Below are 21,171 nucleotides of genomic sequence, written 5' to 3'. Positions count from 1 at the left end.
ACATCGCACAAATTTTAGACATCCTACTACATCCTCTAACCATCTAGTGTTCCACCCATATACAACAATGTCTGTTCCTGACGTGCCCGTGGAAGTGTCCAAGGTGTTCGACACCATCCTTGTTCTTGACTTTGGCTCCCAGTACTCTCATCTTATCACCAGAAGATTGAGAGAGTTCAATGTGTATGCTGAAATGTTGCCTTGCACCCAGAAGATCGCTGAGCTTTCCTGGAAGCCTAAGGGTATCATCTTGTCTGGTGGCCCATACTCTGTGTACGCTGAGGATGCTCCACACGTGGACCACGATGTGTTCAAGCTTGACGTTCCTATCTTGGGTATCTGTTACGGTATGCAAGAGTTGGCTTGGATCAACGGTAAGGGCGTTGGCAGAGGTGACAAGAGAGAGTACGGTCCTGCTACTTTGAACGTGGAGGACCAGTCTTGTCCTCTCTTCAACGGTGTTGACCACTCCCAGGTCTGGATGTCCCACGGTGACAAGTTGCACGCTTTGCCCACTGGCTTCAAGACCGTCGCTACTTCCGACAACTCTCCTTTCTGTGCCATTGCTCACGAGAAGGACCCTATCTACGGTATCCAGTTCCACCCAGAGGTCACCCACTCTGTCAACGGTAAGATCTTGTTGAAGAACTTCGCTTTGGACATCTGTAAGGCCAACTCCAACTGGTCCATGGAGAACTTCGTGGACACCGAGATTGCCAGAATCCAGAAGTTGGTTGGTCCAACTGCTGAGGTCATTGGTGCTGTTTCTGGTGGCGTTGACTCCACTGTTGGTGCCAAGATCATGAAGGAGGCTATTGGCGACCGTTTCCACGCTATCTACGTTGACAACGGTGTCATGAGAAAGAACGAGACTGAGACCGTCTACAAGACCTTGACCGAAGGTTTGGGTATCAACTTGACTGTTGTTGATGCTTCTGACTTGTTCTTGGGCAGATTGAAGGGTGTCACTGACCCAGAGAAGAAGAGAAAGATCATTGGTAACACTTTCATCCACGTTTTCGAGGACGAGGCTGCCAAGATCAAGCCTGCTTCTGGCCAGGAGATCGAGTTCTTGTTGCAGGGTACTTTGTACCCAGATGTGATTGAGTCCATCTCTTTCAAGGGCCCATCTCAGACCATCAAGACCCACCACAACGTCGGTGGTCTTTTGGAGGACATGAAGCTCAAGTTGATTGAGCCATTGAGAGAATTGTTCAAGGACGAAGTCCGTCACTTGGGTGAGCTCTTGGGCGTTCCCCACGACCTTGTGTGGAGACACCCATTCCCAGGCCCAGGTCTTGCTATCAGAGTCTTGGGTGAGGTTACCAAGGAGCAGGTGACCATTGCCAGAGAGGCTGACGCTATCTTCATCGAGGAGATCAAGAAGGCTGGTTTGTACAAGCAGATCTCGCAGGCTTTCGCTGCTCTCTTGCCAGTCAAGTCTGTCGGTGTCATGGGTGACCAGAGAACCTACGAGCAGGTTATTGCTTTGAGAGCCATTGAAACCGTGGACTTCATGACCGCTGACTGGTTTGTTTTCGAGGCTTCTTTCCTCAAGAGAGTTGCTTCCAGAATCGTCAACGAGGTTGATGGTGTTGCTCGTGTCACCTACGACATCACCTCCAAGCCTCCTGCCACCGTCGAGTGGGAATAGACAGTGTAGATGTCACTATAAAAAAAGAATGTGTATTAGTAATAATGAAGTCGTAACTATGTCGTCTTGCTCTGCCGGAGCACTGTAGCTATAAGCATATCGTTATCGTGAGAGATGCTAAGCATGAATGAGTCTTTGGTGGTATCTGAAGCTATGGCTGGTCGATTGCCCACTTTATACTTGTACCACTGATTGAATTGGAACGTCTGCTGGTCCCTTTCGTCTAGCGTCTTGAAGACTGCCTCTTTGGCTGCCCAGCTGCCTGCCAAGTACCTAGTAGCTGCACTGGTATTTAGAGACGGCAATTGGCTGAGCTCATTCGGGTGAAGTATCCTTCCACATAGTCTTTTCACGAACGGTTCACCCTTGGATAGTAGTCTTGTGAACCGCAGAAGGTGGACGAGATCAACTCCTAGGCCTAGTATCATAGTGTTGATGTCGCACAGTATGGGAAGAGATGGCCATTATGGACAGGATGTGGTGGGTGGTGGGACGTAGAAAGGATAGAAAAAACACTGCCAGGGAAGATATAGAGCGGTTAATTTGGTTTAATAAGTAGTAATTGATTTTGTAAATATAATGCTTTCTTGTTCCTGGTTCATGGAGCTCATGGTTGGTTGGTAGTTGGAACAGTGGTGGATTTGCAACCAATTGGTAGGTAACAGCCAGAGAGAAGGATATTGACACTGGAAGGGCATTTAGGGCTCGAAAGCTCAAAAGCGAGCTTAGGGAAGGATATGATTCAAACGATGAACATATTCTTTAGGTAATCAGGCATTACTGGCACTGAAGTGGTATGTAGAGGTGCTATGTACCTCTGGACTAGGAAGCTGCCATGAAAAATGACCAGAAAGGTAGATTTCAGGGAGTGTTAGGCAATTATATAGGGCTAACTTTGTATAAGATCAAATAGGGGATCCGCTTGTTATAGTATATTGCGTTTCCTGAGGGCCTTAGCTGCCCACGTTTTCCTCAATGGACACTCTCCACCAGCAAGATAAGTGCCCTCGAAATACAATTCCGCATGTTTATCATTGGAGGTAAATCCAACCAAAAAAGAATTTAATTGGAGCACCTTTGACCAACTCACCAAGATACACCATATCCTTCTCTTCATGGCACGGCTGTGCATCTGGGCTTGCGGTACATTGCAGCCAATAGAGCACCATGGATTTTGCAGCCATTCCTTCTGCCCACCCCAGGCCTGAAAAATACTAATTATGACAGATAGTGGTTTACTATGATCGGAAGTTAGCCAGTTTACGGGACAAATGCCTGAAGAGACCTCTCTTAATGGCATTAGCTGCACTGTCTTAGGCCCTAGACCTTCCCATGCTCAGACCAAGCATACCATATGTAAACCCACACCATCACATCCTCCAAAAACAAGGAAAAGCATTCTTAGCCCGAAATCCCTAAAATAATCATCAGTACCAAAATGCCATCCAAAAAAAAAGCTATCTCTCCATATCTCCATACCTCTACCACCTCTTCGTACCTCACCTTTGTGGCCTCAGCTGCTGTTCATCCGAGCAACCTCTTATACGAGCTTACGACTTTTCTCTCGGGAAACAAACCAATCGGTTCTCCTCAAATCCCTTAACTACCCTTTCTTCTTTTCCATTTCTTCATCTCTTTTCCCTTCGGCCCGGTTCCGGCCCCACATTACTTCTTCGCACTGAAAAGCTTCTACTCCAAAACCTCAACTACACCTTCTTTCATCCATAGAATGGCCTCCTCCATCACCGGCCCGGTGCCGCTTCCGGACTCTCGCTTCGACCTCTCCACATACTGGGGCCGTGTTAAGCACTGTGCTGAGATTTCAGACCCTACAATGCTTCTCAACACTTCGTCTGACATTGAAAACGCTAAACGAGTTGTCTGGGACTATAGAAACGGCGTCACCGGCAAGCTTACGCCTGACTTTTGGAAATCCAAGAAGATCTTGGACTCTGCTTTGCACCCTGACACTGGCGAGACCGTGTTCTTGCCGTTCAGAATGAGTTCATGTGTGCTTTCTAACTTGGTTGTCACGGCTGGTATGCTTACGCCAGGCCTTGGAACTGCTGGAACTGTGTTTTGGCAGGTGGCCAACCAGTCTTTGAATGTAGCTATTAATATTTCGAACGCCAACAAGCTGCATCCATTGACGACGAAGCAGATTGCTACTAATTATACTATGGCTGTGACTGCTTCATGTTCGGTTGCTTTGGGTCTCAATGCCTTGGTTCCAAAGCTTAAGGGTCTTAAGCCTAACACCAAGATGGTTTTGGGCCGTTTGGTTCCTTTCGCTGCTGTCGTTTCGGCCGGTATTGCTAATGTTTTCTTGATGAGAAGTGAAGAATTGAAGAAGGGTATTTCCGTGTTCAACAAGGACGGCGAAGACTTGGGCACTTCCAAGAAGGCTGCCTTGTACGCTGTCGGTGAAACTGCTGCCAGCCGTGTCATCAACGCTACACCAGTCATGGCCATTCCACCATTGATTTTGGTGAGACTACAGAAGACTAGATTTCTCAAGGGTAAGTCCAAGTTGACTGAAACTGCCGTCAACATTGGTCTTATCTTTGTTACAGCGCTCGTGGCATTGCCTCCTGCCCTTGCCATCTTCCCTCAACGTGAGATCATCTCGCCAGATAGATTAGAAGAGAAATTCCACAACTTGAAGGACAAGTCCGGAAACAAGATCGAACAAGTGGAGTTCAATAGAGGTATCTAGATATATTTATTAAATTTGCTTTTATATGCTATTACATGCTGATTACCAGTATCTCCATCCGGCGAGCTTAGATGCTCCAATGGCCTCCTCAATATGCTCTCTCGTTTCGTGTTCCATAAACTGTTCAGCAGAGAACACATCGGTGACCTCACTATCCTTAAGATGCAACACACCAACACCTTTGCCACCCAATTGAGCCTGGAAGGTTTCAAACCCTTTCTCAGCGAATTCCTCCTTCACCTTCGATAAGGCACTCTCATCAACATCTGGCGAAAGCAAAGTGATGGCACAGCCACCACCGCCAGCACCAGTCAATTTCGTAGCTCCAATTTTGTGGGTATCACCAATGGCCTTGATTGTTTCTAGAGCTGGATGAGACACACCCAAGGAAACCAATAAACCATGATTAATATTGAAAAGTTCACTCAAAACCTTAGTGTCTGCCTTAGGTTGAAGCATTTCCTGCAATGCATCCTGTGCAACCTCTTCCATGGCCAGTAAGAGGTGTTCTGCGGTCTTTGGGTACTTGACCTTCAATGAAGCGACACCGCCAACCAAGTCAGCCGTACTTCTTGGAATCTTTGTGTTTGTAAGTAAAAGTTTGATTCCGCTAAAGTTTCTCAAGTTTGTACGCACGGCAACGTTGCCTGGGCCACCAAAACGCTGGTACAAGACGGCTCCACCGTGCGTAGCGACTGCATTATCAATACCACTAGGGTTACCATGGAAACACTTTTCACCCATAAGAGACCACGAGTCAATGAAATCAGTATCCCTGGTTCCCTTACCGTGTTGCCTGCTATCAACCGTAAGAGTTGGGTCCTGGACATGCTTTCCCAAGAGTGCAAGAGCTGTGGAGATGGAAACAGACACAGATGCAGATGAACCCAAACCAGCGCCAATTGGCAACGTAGAACGGATGATAAAATGACAACCAGGGGTTTCAGGACCACACAAGTTCGAGTACAAGTACAAGAAACATCTGCAAGTGATGTAGGTACGTTGGTCCTCCATATCCAACAAGTCAGACAATTGGTCCAAGATTTCTGGCACTAGCTCGTCTGTGGCAATAGGAACGTCTTCATACCTCTGAATGATAGGTTCAAGAGCTTCCCAAGGGATATCCAGTCTCTTCCACAGGTGCTTAAGAGAGATATCTGGAAATTCTAAACAAATTTCATCTGGATCTTCGCTAGGGTTGACGAGGAGGTACGCTCTGAGACTTAGAGCAGCAGCGATGGCAGGCTTACCGTAAACGGTAGAATGCTCACCAAAAAGAATGACTTTTCCAGGAGCGGAAACATAGAAGGGTGAGCTCATTATCTATTACGAGATGCGTTACGACTTTGAAGTCATCCAACGTCGCGTTACATCAACACTTTTTTTCTGTGCAGCACTTTTCAATTTTGCACCCATACTTAATTGAAGAACTCTTTGAGCTCTGATATTTCCAGAATGAGGCTCTTGACGAACTCATTGTGGGCCGTGCCGTGGCTCTTGAGGATCTTGGCTTCTTCAGGTGTGCTGGGCACAATTATCGACGACAAGAACTTTGGATGCTTGAGTAAGTTCGTGATGTAGTCTATCAAGTCCTCTCTCTTTTGAGGTGTCTCAAGACCTGGAAGAATAGCCATATCAACGCCGGTGGGGGAGTCGCTTGAGATCTTTTCTGCCTTGGCGATTTCACTCAAAATCTGATACAAATGTAAAATCTGCGTGGTTTCCCATGTAACAGCTGACGAGACTCTAAGCGACCTCGAGTCCTTGGCCCAACTCTCTATGCAAAAGGCAATCTGCTTGCCAAACGACCTGATGGTGTTGAAAACTTCCGACTTGTTGCCTGGTCCAAGCAAGGTAGCGGAAAGGATAGGGAGAATACCGTTTGTCCAGTTTCTGTGGAGCTGTGGAGAGTTTTCGATGGTGATTCCACCTTCACGAAGCGGCTGCGAAATCATACTCTCCCTGATCACCATAAACATGTTTCTGTTGATGAACTTCTCAGCAAAGATGCTAACAGAAAGGAGGAGTTGCACGAACATGAGCGTCAAGTGAGAGAAGATTGGCTCTTCGTTAACGACAATCAAGTGGGAGAACGAGTAAAGACTAAGGAAATTTTCAACTGTTCTATTCTGCGTCAATGAACTAGCCAACTCACGCTGGAGAGACTCTGGAATGTTAAAAGACACAAAGCACTTGAAGATCGAGATTACCAAACGCAAGTCATTAAGAAGCTCACCCAAATCCTGTGACTTGTGCTTCTTATCAGTACGAGAAAGATAGACATCGTTCTGGAGTTGGGTAATAATGAGTCTCGAACCCTGCGAAACAACTCGGTTAAAAAATCACGAAGCACACTGAAACGCGAGATTATAAGCTCATGATCATCCTTAAGTGTGGAAAGAGCAATATGTGCCAATCTGAGCAAAGCTCTGTGGGTGACTGAAGTAATGGCATCCAGATTAGATGTTCCATTAAGCATGGTGGATGACTTTTCCACAATCCGAAGAGCAACTTGGGAGTCCTTTTCAGCACCATCGACAACACTGTAGGTCTGTGCAACGAGGAAGGAAAGCTCAACTCTTTCCAACCTAAGCTGAGTAGCAGTATCAAGAATGTAAGCCTCTTCAACGATGTTCATAGTAAGAATATCTGGAGTAAGTTTCAAGTACTTTGAAAGCTGTTTGCTAGGCAGTCTGCGGCATACTGCTGTAATCAATGCACCGGTAGACTTTGCAATAGCAACCTGAGAATAGTAGTTCTGGATACGAGCACTCCAGCTTTCAATCAAGGCTTTGATGGTCTTCCACTCTGAATCTGCTTTGAAGAGACTTTCCATCATATTAAGGTCATATATCGCATTTACATTAAATCTGTTTCTTGTTCTCACAGAAGTAGCAAATTGCGATAACTTGTAGCTTGAAAAGCGTTCTTCAAATTTTTGGGCGATGGACTCAATGGTGGGCCCCTTGAGTAGGACAGGACGCAAAAGGCTTGAAACTTTCGAGATAAATGAGTCCTTATAGATAAGGTCGTCAACAATGAGTTTCTTGATCTTGTCATTCTTAGTAGTGAAAAGAATGAGGGACAAAATTTCAGCACTTTTCGAAAGAACCTTGTTCTTGTAACATGCTGAAACCAACTCCTGTGGACTCTTGGAAGATCCATCCACAATATCATCTTCAAGGAGCTTGAGCATTTCCTTGACGAAATGCTCATCACTATTATCCTCATTAGCAATAGTCCAAGAGTTAAATGCCAAAGCAATTGCATCAAGCAAGTGCGCAGTGACAGATGGAGGGTAATACTTGATCTCACTCACGTTCTTTTTGAGTACCGCTAAGAGGGAAACTGTGAGAGGAGCCTCACTAGTAGAGCCGCCAAAGACATCCCGGCCACTGATGAACAACACAGACAAGCCTTCTTGGCTAGCATCTAGAATCGAACATAACAAGTCATAAACTGAAATCCGGATACTGTAATCATCAAATGAGTTATTCAAATCAGCTGCCAAGGAATGCAAGAAAACTTGGGAGTATTTGCGTCCCAAGTGAGACAACATTGACGGCATTTGCTCCTCGCTCCACGTTCCACTAGTCAATGCTGCGATTAAGTCTAAGATAGGCTTTCTAAAGGAGCCTCTAGAGTAAATCCTCACCAAATTTTGAAGCTGAGTAAACATTTGTCTCTCGAACTGCGAGGGCTTGTTGGTTACGAGGCTTCTAGCTTTGATCAACTCTCTCGAAAAGACCAAAGCGCTGCTCACCCAATGGTTGGAGTAAAATCCTGTAACATCCCTAAAGTCGTAGAAGTTCATCGATGATGCAACCGCACTAATCATCTTGTAGATTGGAATAGGTGCACGAGCAGCGCCATCTTCATAGGCCAAGAAGGCATCAAGAATCTTCTGAGCGGAACCAACAAACTCCTTAGCAGGTTCATTGTCTTTGAAGTTACCCGAGTTAGTGTCCTTGACGGTGACCAAAATGCTCGTGAAAATGTCGAGAAGTAAGATGCCCAATTCAAGCTTTTGTAAGCCATCATTGAAATTGCAGTTGATGTAGCTCTCAAATACCACAATAGAATGCTCAACCATAACACCAAGAACCTCGCCCTTGAGAATGTTAGGATAGTCATGCTTATTCGTGAGACAATTGTCTGCCAAGGCCCCAATGAATTTGGTCAAAGCAACAGTAAAGTCGTAGTTTCCCTTCACCATCTCAATCGAGCCAAACATAATTGACATGAAAGGCTCCTTACCCCCGTTGGGTAGCAAGGAAGATTTGGCAAGGTAGGGCCAGATCCTGGCCGAATGCAAAGGTAATAAGTTCGTAAAGATTTTGATGATCTTGGTCAGGATTTCAGTATCACGGTTATGCAATCCTTGTTCAAGCAACCTAAAGAGAATCTCCAAAATATCAGAGTCATCAGTATAAGCGGACATGGCGTCAAGAGCTATCTGTAAGTCTTCTGTCGTCACTTGAGAGCTAGTCTGCACAAGCAAATGAAGCATGTCGTTCAAGACAAGCGTCTTCGGGGCATCGTTGATATCAAATGTCTTCGAAATATTCTGAACCACTCTTCCAAGGAATGCCCAACCACTATATTTGTACAAGAAAGTAACAAGCACTTTGTTTTCTTCACTTGAAGGAATAACCTTAGCTTTAGTATCGTGGCGGAGAACAAGCGACAACTTGTTGTTGACTTCGTAGGGAGGATATAAGTCTATCATTTCAGAAAGCTTCATGAGATCGGTGTTTTCAGAGTCAATGTCACATACCCTACCAAACTCTTCATTATCAAAAACAGACATGTATGATTTAAGTTCACGGAACTCATTGAAGGCAAAATTGCCGTTGATAGAAGCCAATTTGAGGTATGGAGGGATGCTGACTGGGAACTTTGCACGAGACAAGATAATGGCATTAATGACTTCGTTGTTTTCGTAGAATTTCTCAACCACTGGAGGTGGCGCTTGACTGAGTACTTGCTGCACACATGTGGCAGTTTCGACGTTCATTGGCATTAGCGGTAAAGCGACCATTAGTAGATTAGCCAAAACGATTGAGTAGATCTCATCAAAATGAAGGAAAGAATTGATGTTCATGATATCTTTGAAAACGTTTCCCTGTTCAAGGGTCTCGGTGAAGAATGCTATGCTGGTGTTGATTTCAGAGAGGGAAATCTCCTTGGTGAATGCTGACAGGTCGTCTGAGAACTCCTCAATGACAATGGCCTTCTTGTACAATACGATAAGCCACGCGTAGTTCACGATAGAGTTGACGTTTCTGGTTGATATAATATCGTTGACAAGCTTGAAAGTCTTACCGTCGTTCACATACAGAGGATCGCTTGGATCAAAGGAGTTCTCCAAATCAAGAACCTGGAGTGAAACGACTGTAGCCAAGGATTGAAGCAACACGAAGCATTCTCTGCTGGAAACATAGGTTCCCAAAGAGATCATGAAGTTGGTTTCGTCCATAAACTCGAACCATTTGGTTACACTCGTGACAGCATTGGATGAAACGAAGATCTCACATAGAAGGGATAACAGCTCCAGCATGAAAAGGAGAGACTCAGTATAGATGATCTCGTCTAAGCTTTCAGAAATGCCAGTCTTATAAGTACCCGTAATGATCGAGGAAGCGGTAGTTTTAAGAGCTTCTATAGCCAGTTCAGCGTATTTCGAGTCCAAGACAAGTGATCTGCCCAAGTTACGGACCGTTGAAGTCGCCTTCTCGTTGAATCTTCTATCAAGACACTCCCTGGCTATACGGAGCACAGTTCTTCTCTCCTTCAAGATCATAGACGCATACAAGTTGAGCTTATCGTTCTCTCTGCATTCATCTTTATCGTCATGAAGACGCGAGTGGAGCAAGCTCGAAGGTTTCTTAATCTCGTCAAGCTCTGGAATCCGAGACTGAGTCTGTGAGATCACTCTCAACGCTTCCTTAGGGTTCACCTTCAACGTACGAGCTAGCTTATTGGCAATATCCACACTATCTTGCGTATCTGAAAACAAAACACCCCTTAAAGTGAATTCCTTCACCTTCTCCAAATCCTTAGGCGTCTCCTCTCTAAATGGAAACGCCAGGGTGATCAACTCCCCAGAGTGTAAGAGAAACTCGTCCAAAGCATCAAGAATATGGAGCAGAGGTTCTTCTCTTATAAGGGTCAATGCGGAACCAAACGTCCACAGGGCAGTTTGCTCCATGGGTCTAAGACCCTGCGAGCGGATTAGGGAGTTTGACGACGGCATTGGTCCCGGGAATGCAGGTATCTGGTTTGTTTATGATGGTTGCAACTTATGGATTTTTTCTACGCTGTTGATATTGGTGCGCACACTCACAGCAAGGTGAAGAGATGGAGGGAGGGAAGGGTTGGTAGTGGAGAGTTTTTTGTTAGGAATAAGGTTGTTTCGTGTTTAGAGGAAATTGGGATTTGGAACTTGTTGGTTGATTTTGATGCTGATGTGTGGAAGTGATGGGGCTAGGAGTCATCGCGGTAATGGTTGCAAAATGAGCCAGTGAAGGTATGAGTAGAGTTATTGAGGTGGGATGGGAAAGAAAAGGTAGAGAGTTAATAAGGGTCAGCAAAAAGAAGGTTGGAAGTTAGCTTAAAAGGCATGAATTCAGATAAATAGGCAGTTGGGGGTGAACGGTGTAGTACCGTCTGGACAATATGGCTGCGAAAGATACCACTACTATGGAGAAGGTGGAGGCCATCTTCCTTATAGAATATCCCTTTTGCTTTCTAATTCGGAACTCCAAAATCATCTTCTCATACTTTTCAAGCAACTTCTTCACCTTTTCACATCATCAATACTTTCTTTTCAGCCCAGCACCACTGACCTACCACTACAGCCAATCACCTACCACCACATGCTTGCTAATAAGTAATGCATTTTTGGTTTCATAATAAATAAACCTATTTCGGCGCCGCCGTCTCTAATGTCCTGTCAAGCGGCCCACCCTTCTTTACCTTAATAGTAAAAGCTCTTGTGCACCTCGTCAGGAATAAGAGCGTCAGACACAGCAGCCTCGACGAAAACGCTATCGTTAAAGTCAAAAGCATTCTTCTTGCCTGGGGTACCCTCCAAAGTGACATTTTCAATGGCATACTTGCCGGCCTCGGTCTTTCCCTCCACAAGCTTCTTCCAGGCCTCGTAGCACTCTTCAACGGTCTCCCACGTCTCTGCAGCGTTCCTATATTCACCTTTGAATGCAAACACGTTTTCCGGCTTCCCGTCTGGTTTCTTATAATCCTTAAACCACTGTCTGGTAGCATCTAGAAGGCCAGGGCACTTCTTTTCCACATCTGAAATATCATTAAGTTCAGACGCCAACTCGTCCTCTGTATTGATGGCAATAACCTTCCAGTCCAACTCGCCATCGTCAATCAAAGCCAAAGAGCCAAGAATCTTCACCGTGGTAACTGTGCCCGTAGGCAACACTCTGGAGCCTATTTCACACACATCCAACGGGTCTCCATCTCCATACAAATCTTCCACATTGCTCTTCTGCGTAGGGTCCTCCCATGTCTGTGGAAGAGCACCGTAGTTGTGAACGTACCCATGGTAAGGAAACAAGTTACGGACAAACCTGACCTTATCCTTCTTGACGTCTTGGATAATCGGGTTACCAGGCTGTTTAGGGTCGATCTCGAACTTCCCGTTCAGCCACCGTGGCACCTCCACCACCATAGTGGCAGTTCTAGCCTGCTTATTCTTCTGCAAAGGAATGTCATGGAAATACGAAACCACCTTGCTCGTCAAAGGATCCACAGCGTAGTTCTTATACTCTTGGGTATACTTAGCACCCACAGTTACGCTTTCGAAAACTGGAGTCGACGAATTGGCTCTGAGATGGTTCTGGGTAAGCTGGAGGCGGGAAAGGGCCCGGGAAGGCGCTGAGGCGGTCATGGCACTAAAAAGACTGGTGCTTTTGCCAAACCTGGGGTACATGGGTGAGTATATATGGCTTGAGAAATTCCTCTTGTTATCTCCACTTTTATGGTTATATCCGCGGTACATGGACGATGGAGAAGCCCCACTGGATGGAAAAATGTGGAAAAACGGGGAGATGGAAAATCGAGAAGAGAAGGTGGTGGGACTACGTTTTCTTTGCAATTAACTACGGTTACTAATACGGGGTGCTGGTTTGTTGGGGCCTTTAAGTTTTGTCCTTCATCTCGCATTTTCACCTGTGAAAGCGCCAATTTTTCACATCTTGCTTGTCTTTACTGCATTTGGCTGCCAACAGAAACCACCGTTTTGCCCTACAGAGGGTTTTGGTAATGCTATCGTATTAATTCAATGACGGGCTTTTGTAGCCGGAATTCCAAAAAATTTCTAACCGTTGTGAAAATCAAGCTTTAACTTTGTGACGTAATGCCACTCGAAATCTGTCGTTATTCGCTTAGAGAGGTGCTTCGCCAAAGAACTGAGGCACGCATTTGTCGCTGAAGCCAGAGTTCTCGTCGGTCACCTCAATAATCTTCTCGTTATCCTCTATCTCTCTCCTCGACCATCCGTATGGGTCTCTGGGGATCCAGAGCTTTGGCATTTGTGCTGCAATAGCAGGCTGATCATATGCATGCTTGTCGTCCGTAACTTCTTCTTCCATGTTGTATGTAGCTGGAATCATTCTCTTTGCGTGTCTGAAGTTTAAGAATACGTCGGGACGAACGAACCGGACAAACCAGTTCTTAGACTCGGTGGTCTTGAAGTCTCTGTCTGCCAACAATGGCACAAGGTTGTGGCCACCTTCTAGCTGGCCTGTCTCTTCTTCAACTCTGGCTTGGTCGATCTTATCTTCCTCAAGAACCTTAGGCTCGTTGGCCTTGTTCTTGTCCAAAACCTTCCTCTTGAAGTCAGAATCCGTCAGACAAGAAACAGTCTGGGAAAATCCGTCCAATGGCTTCATACAGTCGATTGGAAGGACAGTGGTCAAACGACCGAAAGCTTCAAGCAAGTTGTGGTGGCAGAAAGCCGTGGCCGCAATACCAATGGCTTGCAATGCAACACAGCCCCAACCCTTACCGACAACGAACAAACCCAACAAACAGACCTGGCCCAAGTAGAGACCAGTGAAGGTGTGGAACAAAGCTCTTGGGTAGTGCATACCTCTGTTATCAGGAGCTTCAATGAAACAGTAGGTCAAGTTGTGGCCATAGGCGATGAATGCCAAAAGGAAGGCGACGCATCCAAAGAGCAAGATCATTGGAGCGATGATGGCGAAAGCCAATGTGATGGTGGCCAAGTTAGTGAAAAGAGGGAAAGTTGTTCCCCACATCACCAAACCCAAACCGGAGAATCTCTCCCACTTCTTTCTGAGCGTCTTATCCAAAACGGCACCAAGAATGTAGAACAAGAAGAAAGTCACGACCTGGAACAAAGCACCACCTGCAATAGTGAAGCCTTGCAAGATAAGGTATGAGATGAAGAAGTTCGAGGATCTTGGTAAGTTGGCAGCCAAAAGTGTCATGGCAGATGCTGGGTTGTTGATGATCTCAGCAACAGCTGCAGTGGCCGAGGAAGCCAAAGCAGTAACGAGGAAACTGTTCACGACCAAGAAGCCGTAGTAACAGTTTTGAGTAAAGTCCTCAGTAGTTTGGAAAGAGACACAGCCTGCAATCTTTGCCATAGCTCTGATGAACATAGGCAAGATTGTCATCAACAAGGACAACATAATGGTAGGTAACAAACCAGTCACAACACCAAGCAACCAATCAGGCAAGTTTTGGATGAAACCCAACCATGGAAGTTTCTCAGTCAAGTTGTTAACGTTAGAAATAACACCGACGAATGCCACAGGAATGGCCCAGAAGATAATCAAAGCAATGATAATGGCCAGAGCAATAAGCTTTCTGGTGATTCTCTCCCACCAGAAAAGACGCATGTTGTCCCAATCGATATCCTCTGGGTTGTGGCCAATGTAAGCTGGCGACATTCTCATTGGGTTGTGGTGAATGACAGTCTGGTACGCGAGTTGGGCACTGTACTGGTCCTCGAACTCCACGAAGAGAGAGTTCTTGGGTGGAGCATGTCTGTAAAGCTTCTGGTGCTTTCTGACCTCGGCATTGAGGAGCTGGAGCTTTTGACGGCAGTGTTCGATCTTGTCAATCTTCTTGGAGAAGAAACCACCTTCCTTGACCCGTGGTCTCTTCTTCTCAGGAACATAAGAAGAGATATCGTCAGGGTTCTCGACCTGGATTCCCTTCTTGTCGGCCTTCTTCTTGGCCTTCATACCTGTAACCAAAAGCTTAGTGGTAGCAGCTTCCAATTGCATAGCCATGTTCTCTCTCTGTCTAACCTTATGGGCCAAAAGACGAACATTTCTCGAGACGTAAATCCTCTTCACACCATTGAAGAGCTTCATGAACTGTTTTTCATCGAGGAAAGCGTCAGGCACCGACTGGAACAACACCGTACGAGACGCCAACTTGTTGGCATAACGAGGCGAAGACAACACAGAAGCACGGAGCGAATTGAAGAAGAAAAGCTCTCTGTAGATCATGTAAATAACACCGCCATAGAAGAACCACGACATAAACGCATGGGCATAGTACCTTCTTGGGTTAGCCACATTCGCAAACGACAACTGGTCCAAACCTTCGTGGCCATGGCCATTGGTAGCGTTTACAGGAAGCAAAATGATCCATGTCAACATTCCAAAAAGGAAGATCAACCCACACATGATGAGGTACCGCAAGAAGAAGTACCCATCCATTCCACATTGCTGAAGAATAAAAGAATGTGGTTTCGTAAGCAAAACAAATATCCACCGAACAGGGTCAGCGGGAAGCGGATCAGGCTTCTTCTCCTCAGGCACAAGATCAAAGGAAGACTTGGGCGAGTAGATTCGCTTAAACTTAAGCCTGAGAATCAAGAAACCAGCAACAAAACTCCCTAGAAGAATCGAGTTGGACACCAACGTCACCAACACCGCCGACGTCGACGTACTTTGCGTGTCAGCCTCGGCCATCTTGATAGTGTAAAAAAAAAAACGGTACCTAGGAAGAAAGAAGAAGGATGTAGTACAAAAACAACAAAAAGCGTTGTTGGTATCAAAACACTATGCCTTCTCTAGCAAGAGCTCTGTGAAGGCATAGAAGAAAAAGAACAGCCTTCGTGTGCAAGACTTTCCTCTACAGATTCTGCAGGGCATGAGGCGCGAGGCAGCAGTGTGTTACCAGAAGGGATGGGGCCCGCCTTGGGGTATAAATAGAGGGCATTCCCAGTTGTTTTGGGGCTACTTGGGGTTTTTCCATTGCTGCACGTTTCCTTCGCTCGTCTGTATTTGTAGTTGTTTGTTGTGGCCAAGAGGAGTCGATCGGTTTGTTTATTCGCGCTGGGCATCGATGCTGGAAGGAGACGTGCGTTTGGAGCAGCCTTTTGTTACTGGCTGGCTATGCTTTGGAGCTGGTACAATGGATGTGTGTGAATGTTGTTTTGGGGAATTAGGTTGTTTGGCGTGGTGGGATCAGCGGATCGGCATCACGACTGGCGTGGCGCTAGCCATGACAGGAGCCCTGGAAGAACCTTAATAGCGGGAGCCCTGGAATGGAAGAACCTTAATGGGTTGGAATGGAAGAAGCTTAATGGACTTTGTGAAGCTTACGGGCCAACTCAATGGGGGTGCGCAGTAGAAGGGGTGGGCCAGATGTATGGGCTGGTAGAGATGCTCAGCCATCGCCTGGCTAGGAAACCGTTACTGCCTATGGAAGGTGAAGTAGGCACTTTGTTTCACAATGCCTCGCTCATAAGCGAGGCTTCTCGTCTCCTTCGTCTCCTTCGCAGGTGTCTTAGAACGCCTAGAGTTGCCTATGCATTAATTTCCAGTAATGCTTTATCCCGCCTCGAGGCGTCAGTGAATGGTTTCTACAAGTCAGCGGTTCCCGATTATGTCATCTGCGTTGCAGATTTCCGTTGCACTATGTACTTTCGAGTTCAACGGTAAACTCATGCTCTATCAAATCTATCTTCTTGACGGTGAACTTTGGCTTCACCGCTTTTCCAATCTCGTACTCACCGCTTTCAAAAAGCTGCTTTAAGGTATCGTTGGCCACAATTGTGGTTCTCAAACCACTGAAGTTTGTCACCCTGCAACTGACATCTCCTCGTTTCGGATCGCTTAGAAGCAAGAACTCAAACTCAATGGGGTCTTCGATTTCTCCAGCTTGCAAACATTCAAAGTATTGCTTGAGGAAGCTTCCTTGCCAGAACAGGTCAGAGTCTTTCTGGGCATGGTTAACCACAAATTGACAGATTTGCAAGTGATTGGCCACGTAGGACAAGTTGTTCATAGCATCATCATCGAAGATCACTTCCTTTGATCTGGGATGTTTTTGGTTCATGAGGTAGTGTGCCATGATCCAGTGATTGACCATATCAGCATATCTTCTCAAAGGAGAGGTGAAATGGGCATATCTTGGAAGACCAAGGGATTCATGACCACAAGGTTTGACTTGGTAGTTTGCCGCAGTTAAGAACTTTCCGAGCTCAACCATTTCTTTCGCTGAAACTCTGGAATCTTTGTTTCCAGCAAGAATTTCTTTAACTTCTTTGGCAACACGTTTCCTCCACGATAATTTCTGCGTCCTAAGAATGATAGGAACATTCTTTCTGAAAGCAAACTCTGATGCTGCATGGTTAGCAGTCACCATGAAGTTCAGAACGAGCTCCAGTGATTTTGAGTCCTCTGATTGATGGACATTATTCTCAATGGTAACCACAGGCACACGTTCAGCGTTCCTACCGACAATTGCCATCTTGTATCCTTCCTTGGTTCTCTCGAAATGCTTGTCCCCTACTTCTTCTCTCGACAAGTAATCGACAGAAATCTTACTGGAGTCTCCTGGGAAATTCAAAGCACCCATATGTTTGGCTCTTATCTGGCCGAATATCGTAGCAACCCGAGAGAGATTGAAAAGGGCCCATTCCGTACCCCCTTTCTCGAAAGATCCCTTAGCGAACTTCTCAATGTTACTCTCGTCATTGAGAATATTGTTCACCTGCTCGTAAGTGATGCAACGGCTGTTGCTCTTAATGTTAAGGAATCTAACTCTGCACGAATCTGACACCTGTTTCATGATATACTTTGCGTCAATGGATGAGCGAGACGCTTCGTAATCTATGATGGATGACTTGGAGATGGTGAACTCAATGGCAAAACTTCTGTTATTGTTTGTAGCATCTAAACCACAGACTTTCGACACAAACTGAGGAAGCATTAACGAAGGACCTTCTGGCATGTAAACAGTGGCACCCTTTCCAAGAGCGATCTGGCTTAGCATCGATGACTGCTTGATGAAGGAAGAAGCGTCAGCAACATGGATAGTAAACCTGAAATCGTTACCTCTGTCTTCAATGGAGATACCATCATCAATCTCATGTGCCGTGGCAGCGTCAATACAGTAGATAGGAACATCAGCGAAATCATATCTAACCTTTTCGCAAGGATCCGACTTGTTGAAGTCGGAGTCGACCCAACTATCAAAGACTGAGGATTCGTCTTGGGTGCTTAAGCCGTCATTAAAGTCCAACAATTCAGCTTCTTTCACTGATGGTTCAACTGGGGTGGCATTAAGAGCCTTTTCAAGATCTTCCTTCGAGGAAAACTTCTTATCAATGAAGTCGTAGTAAGCCTTGGCAACATCTGCTTCTGGAGAAAGACCTGTTCCAGGTAGACGAATAGGAGCTTGCCATTTGCTTGGGTTGTACCATTCGTTATTCTCCAAGGAGTAGATGATCTCGAGGGCTCGACTTTTGGAAAAGTCGTACGAGTAAGGTATCACTGGCATCTTTCTGAGACCATTTGCATCTAACGAATGATCAATATTTCTCAAAAGGTTGCCCACCACACTTTCAACCATCTTATCTTCGACAATATTGCCAGCAACAAAGTCCTTGAGCAAGCTCATCACTTGTCTCAAGTGATGTGGAGGTTTAATGTCCTTCTTATTGGCGTAAAAGTCAGTGTAGAACTTTGTGAAAGTTTTACCACCATCAGCTTTCAAGAAGCCTAGCGCATCAGACGCATCAACAGACGTACTTATTGGGAGCACATCAACACTTAAAGGCGTTTTAGAAGAGTGCTGGAAATTAATCTTCCATTTCCTAGGATTTTGCGCCAAAGCGACGAGGTATGCAATGTATGATGTAGCTGAGTATTCCACTTCGTCGAAACCGGCTTTTGTCTGATCAGGATACTTCTTGCCCACAATGGTTGGACCGTCAAGTCCTAAGTATGTCATCTGGGAATTGAGAACACGTAGTTCATCCACGCCTTGAGCTTGATCAAGATGTCTGACTCTGTGTTCGAACTTGGAGAAGATTTCAAAAAGCTCAAAGATTGGAATGGAACGTGCAGAAGAGATGACATTGTTGTTCTCATCGTACTGCAAGATCTTGTGGATGTAATCGAGGTTTCTGGAATAAGAGTTGACTTTCCTGAAACATGTAATGGATGCCTCCACGAGGGCTTTGGAAAGAAGGCGTCTCACTGGAAGCGGCACAATATACGTCTTAACATCTGTATCGGTGAGCAACTGGGAAGCTGCTTGAGCCATAATAAAGTCATCACCGGTCGTCAGAAACTCACCGTCTGACCTCTTAGGCGAAGCTTCCAGTCCAGCCTTTTCTTTTCTAAGCTCATCTGGCAATGCTTCAGCCGATCTGGAGAACTTCGAATCGGGCATTCCAATAGGCGCCACGCCGAGGTACTTCTTTTCCTGCTGAACCACCTTAAGTGGGTTCAATATCCTGTTAGAGGCGACCTTCGGCACTCGAAGACGGATCTGTTCTCTCACAATGTATTTGATATCACCCTCGTGATTGAGCAAAGTATAGGTAGATGTATTAAGATCCTTAGGCTTATCAACCACAAGATGAAGCTCTGTGCTTTCAAGATCTAGAAGAACCACATCACCCACGTCTAGTGGTGAAAAGTTCTTATTCAAACTGATACGGGCTCCCCATATAAGGTTCCTGAGTCTCTTACGGGTAGATACCATATCGATAGGATGGTTCTCCTGCCAGTCTTCCGCTGGTTTCTTTATACGCTTGTGCATTCTGTCCTTAGCGTCCTCTTCAATTTTCCTGATGAGTTCAGCGTTCGGAAGCGAAAAGTCAAGCGAAACATTAGACGGGTCGTAGTACTTCTTCTTCAGTTGCTTAGCGACCTCTCGAGTCACCGCAAGTGCCTCATTGTCCAACTCAGCAGCAGACGGTTTCTTATATTTGCCGACATTGCCACCTGACCTGAACCGTCGTGGCACGAATTGCACGACCCTAGACATGTAGTGGAGGTTCAGTAGTAGTAGGGTAGGGTTGGGTTGATGGAGTCTCGATGGCCTGCGATGGCTGCGAAGCGAAGAGTATGTAGCGAAGAATGCACGTGAGCGTTTTTGATAAGACAGAAGGGGGAAGGATGGGAGATAGGGGACTGGCTGGAGAGGTAGAGGGGCGAGAGAGAATATAGATTTTAGAGGGATTTTATGTTTTTGGGGTTTGTGGTGGGGAGTTGGTGGAGGTGGGTTGGTGCTGTAATGCGAAGAGGATGTAATGAGTAGGAGAGAGGTGGGAGGTGGTGAAGAATGTGTGGATTTAGTTTTTGGTGGGAAAAGACTAAATAGATGTGTTTTATAAGATATGGGTTGTTTGCTGGAATTTTGACATTTCGTTTGGACGTGAGGGAAGATGGGTGGTTGGACGATGTCTATGGATGGGACCATTTGCAGCCACTCAGGTGTGAGACACTGTCTTAATGAAAAGAGAAGTAGTTACACTAGCCAAGAACACGACTAAAAGAAGTTTACATAGGCAGAACATGAACTAATCTTTGCTGATTGAACTTATACCCGGCAGCTGGTAGAAACCTGTAAGCTAGGTATGTTTGGACCTGAGTAGATACCGTGAGTGTTGATACCTTCCAACGAGGATTCACCACTATATCACAACTAAAGAAAACAATTAGTGTTTTTCGCTGATTTGGCTTTCTTTCCTGGTGTTAATTGTTCGGGTAAACCTGATTTCATCGAATCTGGGCTAAACCAAATGGCTGCGAAAAGACTCCAGTCAAATGAAACCCCCAGAAAAAACACCCAACAACCTTTCCTATTCCCCAAACACATTTCTCATAGAAGAAAAATTGGATTTTTGGAGACTATTTTACGTTTGCGATATTTCTAGAAAAAGCTAAATCAACAGTAGAAACGGAAACTCCACCTCAGAATCAAGTTGTCAACCCTCATAGTAAGAACTCACCGAAACGTAGAAGACATGTAGATACAAAAACCACCAAAAGCAAAAAAGCTTACTCCCAAGGCTCTCAATCAAGTTCATTTCCCTATCAACCCTATTACCTCTCCAACTACCCATATCCTATCCCCCACTGGGAAATGGCTGCGAAAGATCTGCCACCAACCAGCTCCCCCACGTCAGGGTCCACCCAGTCCTGTCCCCAGCCAGGTAACCAAAGTAAGTGGAACGACAGGTAACTTAGAAGGGGCCATAAAAAGAAGACATGAAGTCTAAGTAAGCCAAATACAAAGAAAGCATCTTCTTAGTTGGATCTACTTATCCATAGCCAGCCTCTAACCCATCTCTCTCCCACCATAGATAACCCATTTGACTACATTCAAAGCGGCGCTTTCCAACCAGTAACCTTAACCATACACCACTTCCCACCTCACCTCATCCAATAACCTACTTCTAGTCAATCTAAAGATCCGGCTTTCCGTATAGTACCCACCCATCTTACCTCCCCCACCTGTCCCCCACCCGATTCCACTGCCGCAGATT

General features: G+C 45.7%; 7 protein-coding genes across 7 annotated transcripts; 2 read left to right on the top strand and 5 right to left on the bottom strand. All coding sequences in view use genetic code 12, as the record gives it.

The window, feature by feature from the left end:
- Positions 1–67: 67 nt before the first annotated feature.
- On the top strand, positions 68–1,654 carry GUA1 (GMP synthase (glutamine-hydrolyzing); the record flags this gene model as incomplete). The annotated part of the gene is made up of 1 exon (XM_025484611.1): positions 68–1,654. One exon carries the CDS (start codon positions 68–70, stop codon positions 1,652–1,654), a length of 1,587 nt encoding a protein of 528 aa, XP_025342826.1.
- A 1,729-nt stretch (positions 1,655–3,383) lies between these two features.
- On the top strand, positions 3,384–4,370 carry CXQ85_000880 (uncharacterized protein; the record flags this gene model as incomplete). The annotated part of the gene is made up of 1 exon (XM_025484610.1): positions 3,384–4,370. One exon carries the CDS (start codon positions 3,384–3,386, stop codon positions 4,368–4,370), a length of 987 nt encoding a protein of 328 aa, XP_025342825.1.
- A 42-nt stretch (positions 4,371–4,412) lies between these two features.
- On the bottom strand, positions 4,413–5,690 carry ERG12 (mevalonate kinase; the record flags this gene model as incomplete). The annotated part of the gene is made up of 1 exon (XM_025484609.1): positions 4,413–5,690. One exon carries the CDS (start codon positions 5,688–5,690, stop codon positions 4,413–4,415), a length of 1,278 nt encoding a protein of 425 aa, XP_025342824.1.
- A 98-nt stretch (positions 5,691–5,788) lies between these two features.
- NUP188 (Nup188p) lies at positions 5,789–10,581 on the bottom strand (the record flags this gene model as incomplete). Its single annotated transcript, XM_025484608.1, has 2 exons — positions 5,789–6,658; positions 6,688–10,581. 2 exons carry the CDS (start codon positions 10,579–10,581, stop codon positions 5,789–5,791), a joined length of 4,764 nt encoding a protein of 1,587 aa, XP_025342823.1.
- Positions 10,582–11,349: 768 nt separating this feature from the next.
- Positions 11,350–12,288, bottom strand: CXQ85_000877 (inorganic diphosphatase; the record flags this gene model as incomplete). The annotated part of the gene is made up of 1 exon (XM_025484607.1): positions 11,350–12,288. One exon carries the CDS (start codon positions 12,286–12,288, stop codon positions 11,350–11,352), a length of 939 nt encoding a protein of 312 aa, XP_025342822.1.
- A 496-nt stretch (positions 12,289–12,784) lies between these two features.
- On the bottom strand, positions 12,785–15,352 carry CXQ85_000876 (uncharacterized protein; the record flags this gene model as incomplete). Its single annotated transcript, XM_025484606.1, has 1 exon — positions 12,785–15,352. One exon carries the CDS (start codon positions 15,350–15,352, stop codon positions 12,785–12,787), a length of 2,568 nt encoding a protein of 855 aa, XP_025342821.1.
- A 949-nt stretch (positions 15,353–16,301) lies between these two features.
- Positions 16,302–19,667, bottom strand: MSU1 (Msu1p; the record flags this gene model as incomplete). Its single annotated transcript, XM_025484605.1, has 1 exon — positions 16,302–19,667. The coding sequence occupies one exon, from the start codon at positions 19,665–19,667 to the stop codon at positions 16,302–16,304; it is 3,366 nt and encodes a 1,121-aa protein (XP_025342820.1).
- Positions 19,668–21,171: the final 1,504 nt, after the last annotated feature.

This window comes from Candidozyma haemuli (assembly GCF_002926055.2).
Source record: "Candidozyma haemuli strain B11899 chromosome Unknown A_2014730914, whole genome shotgun sequence".
NCBI classification, from domain to species: domain Eukaryota; kingdom Fungi; phylum Ascomycota; class Pichiomycetes; order Serinales; family Metschnikowiaceae; genus Candidozyma; species Candidozyma haemuli.
Note: the sequence above shows the minus strand (reverse complement) of the source record. Positions and strands in the feature narration are given on the sequence as shown.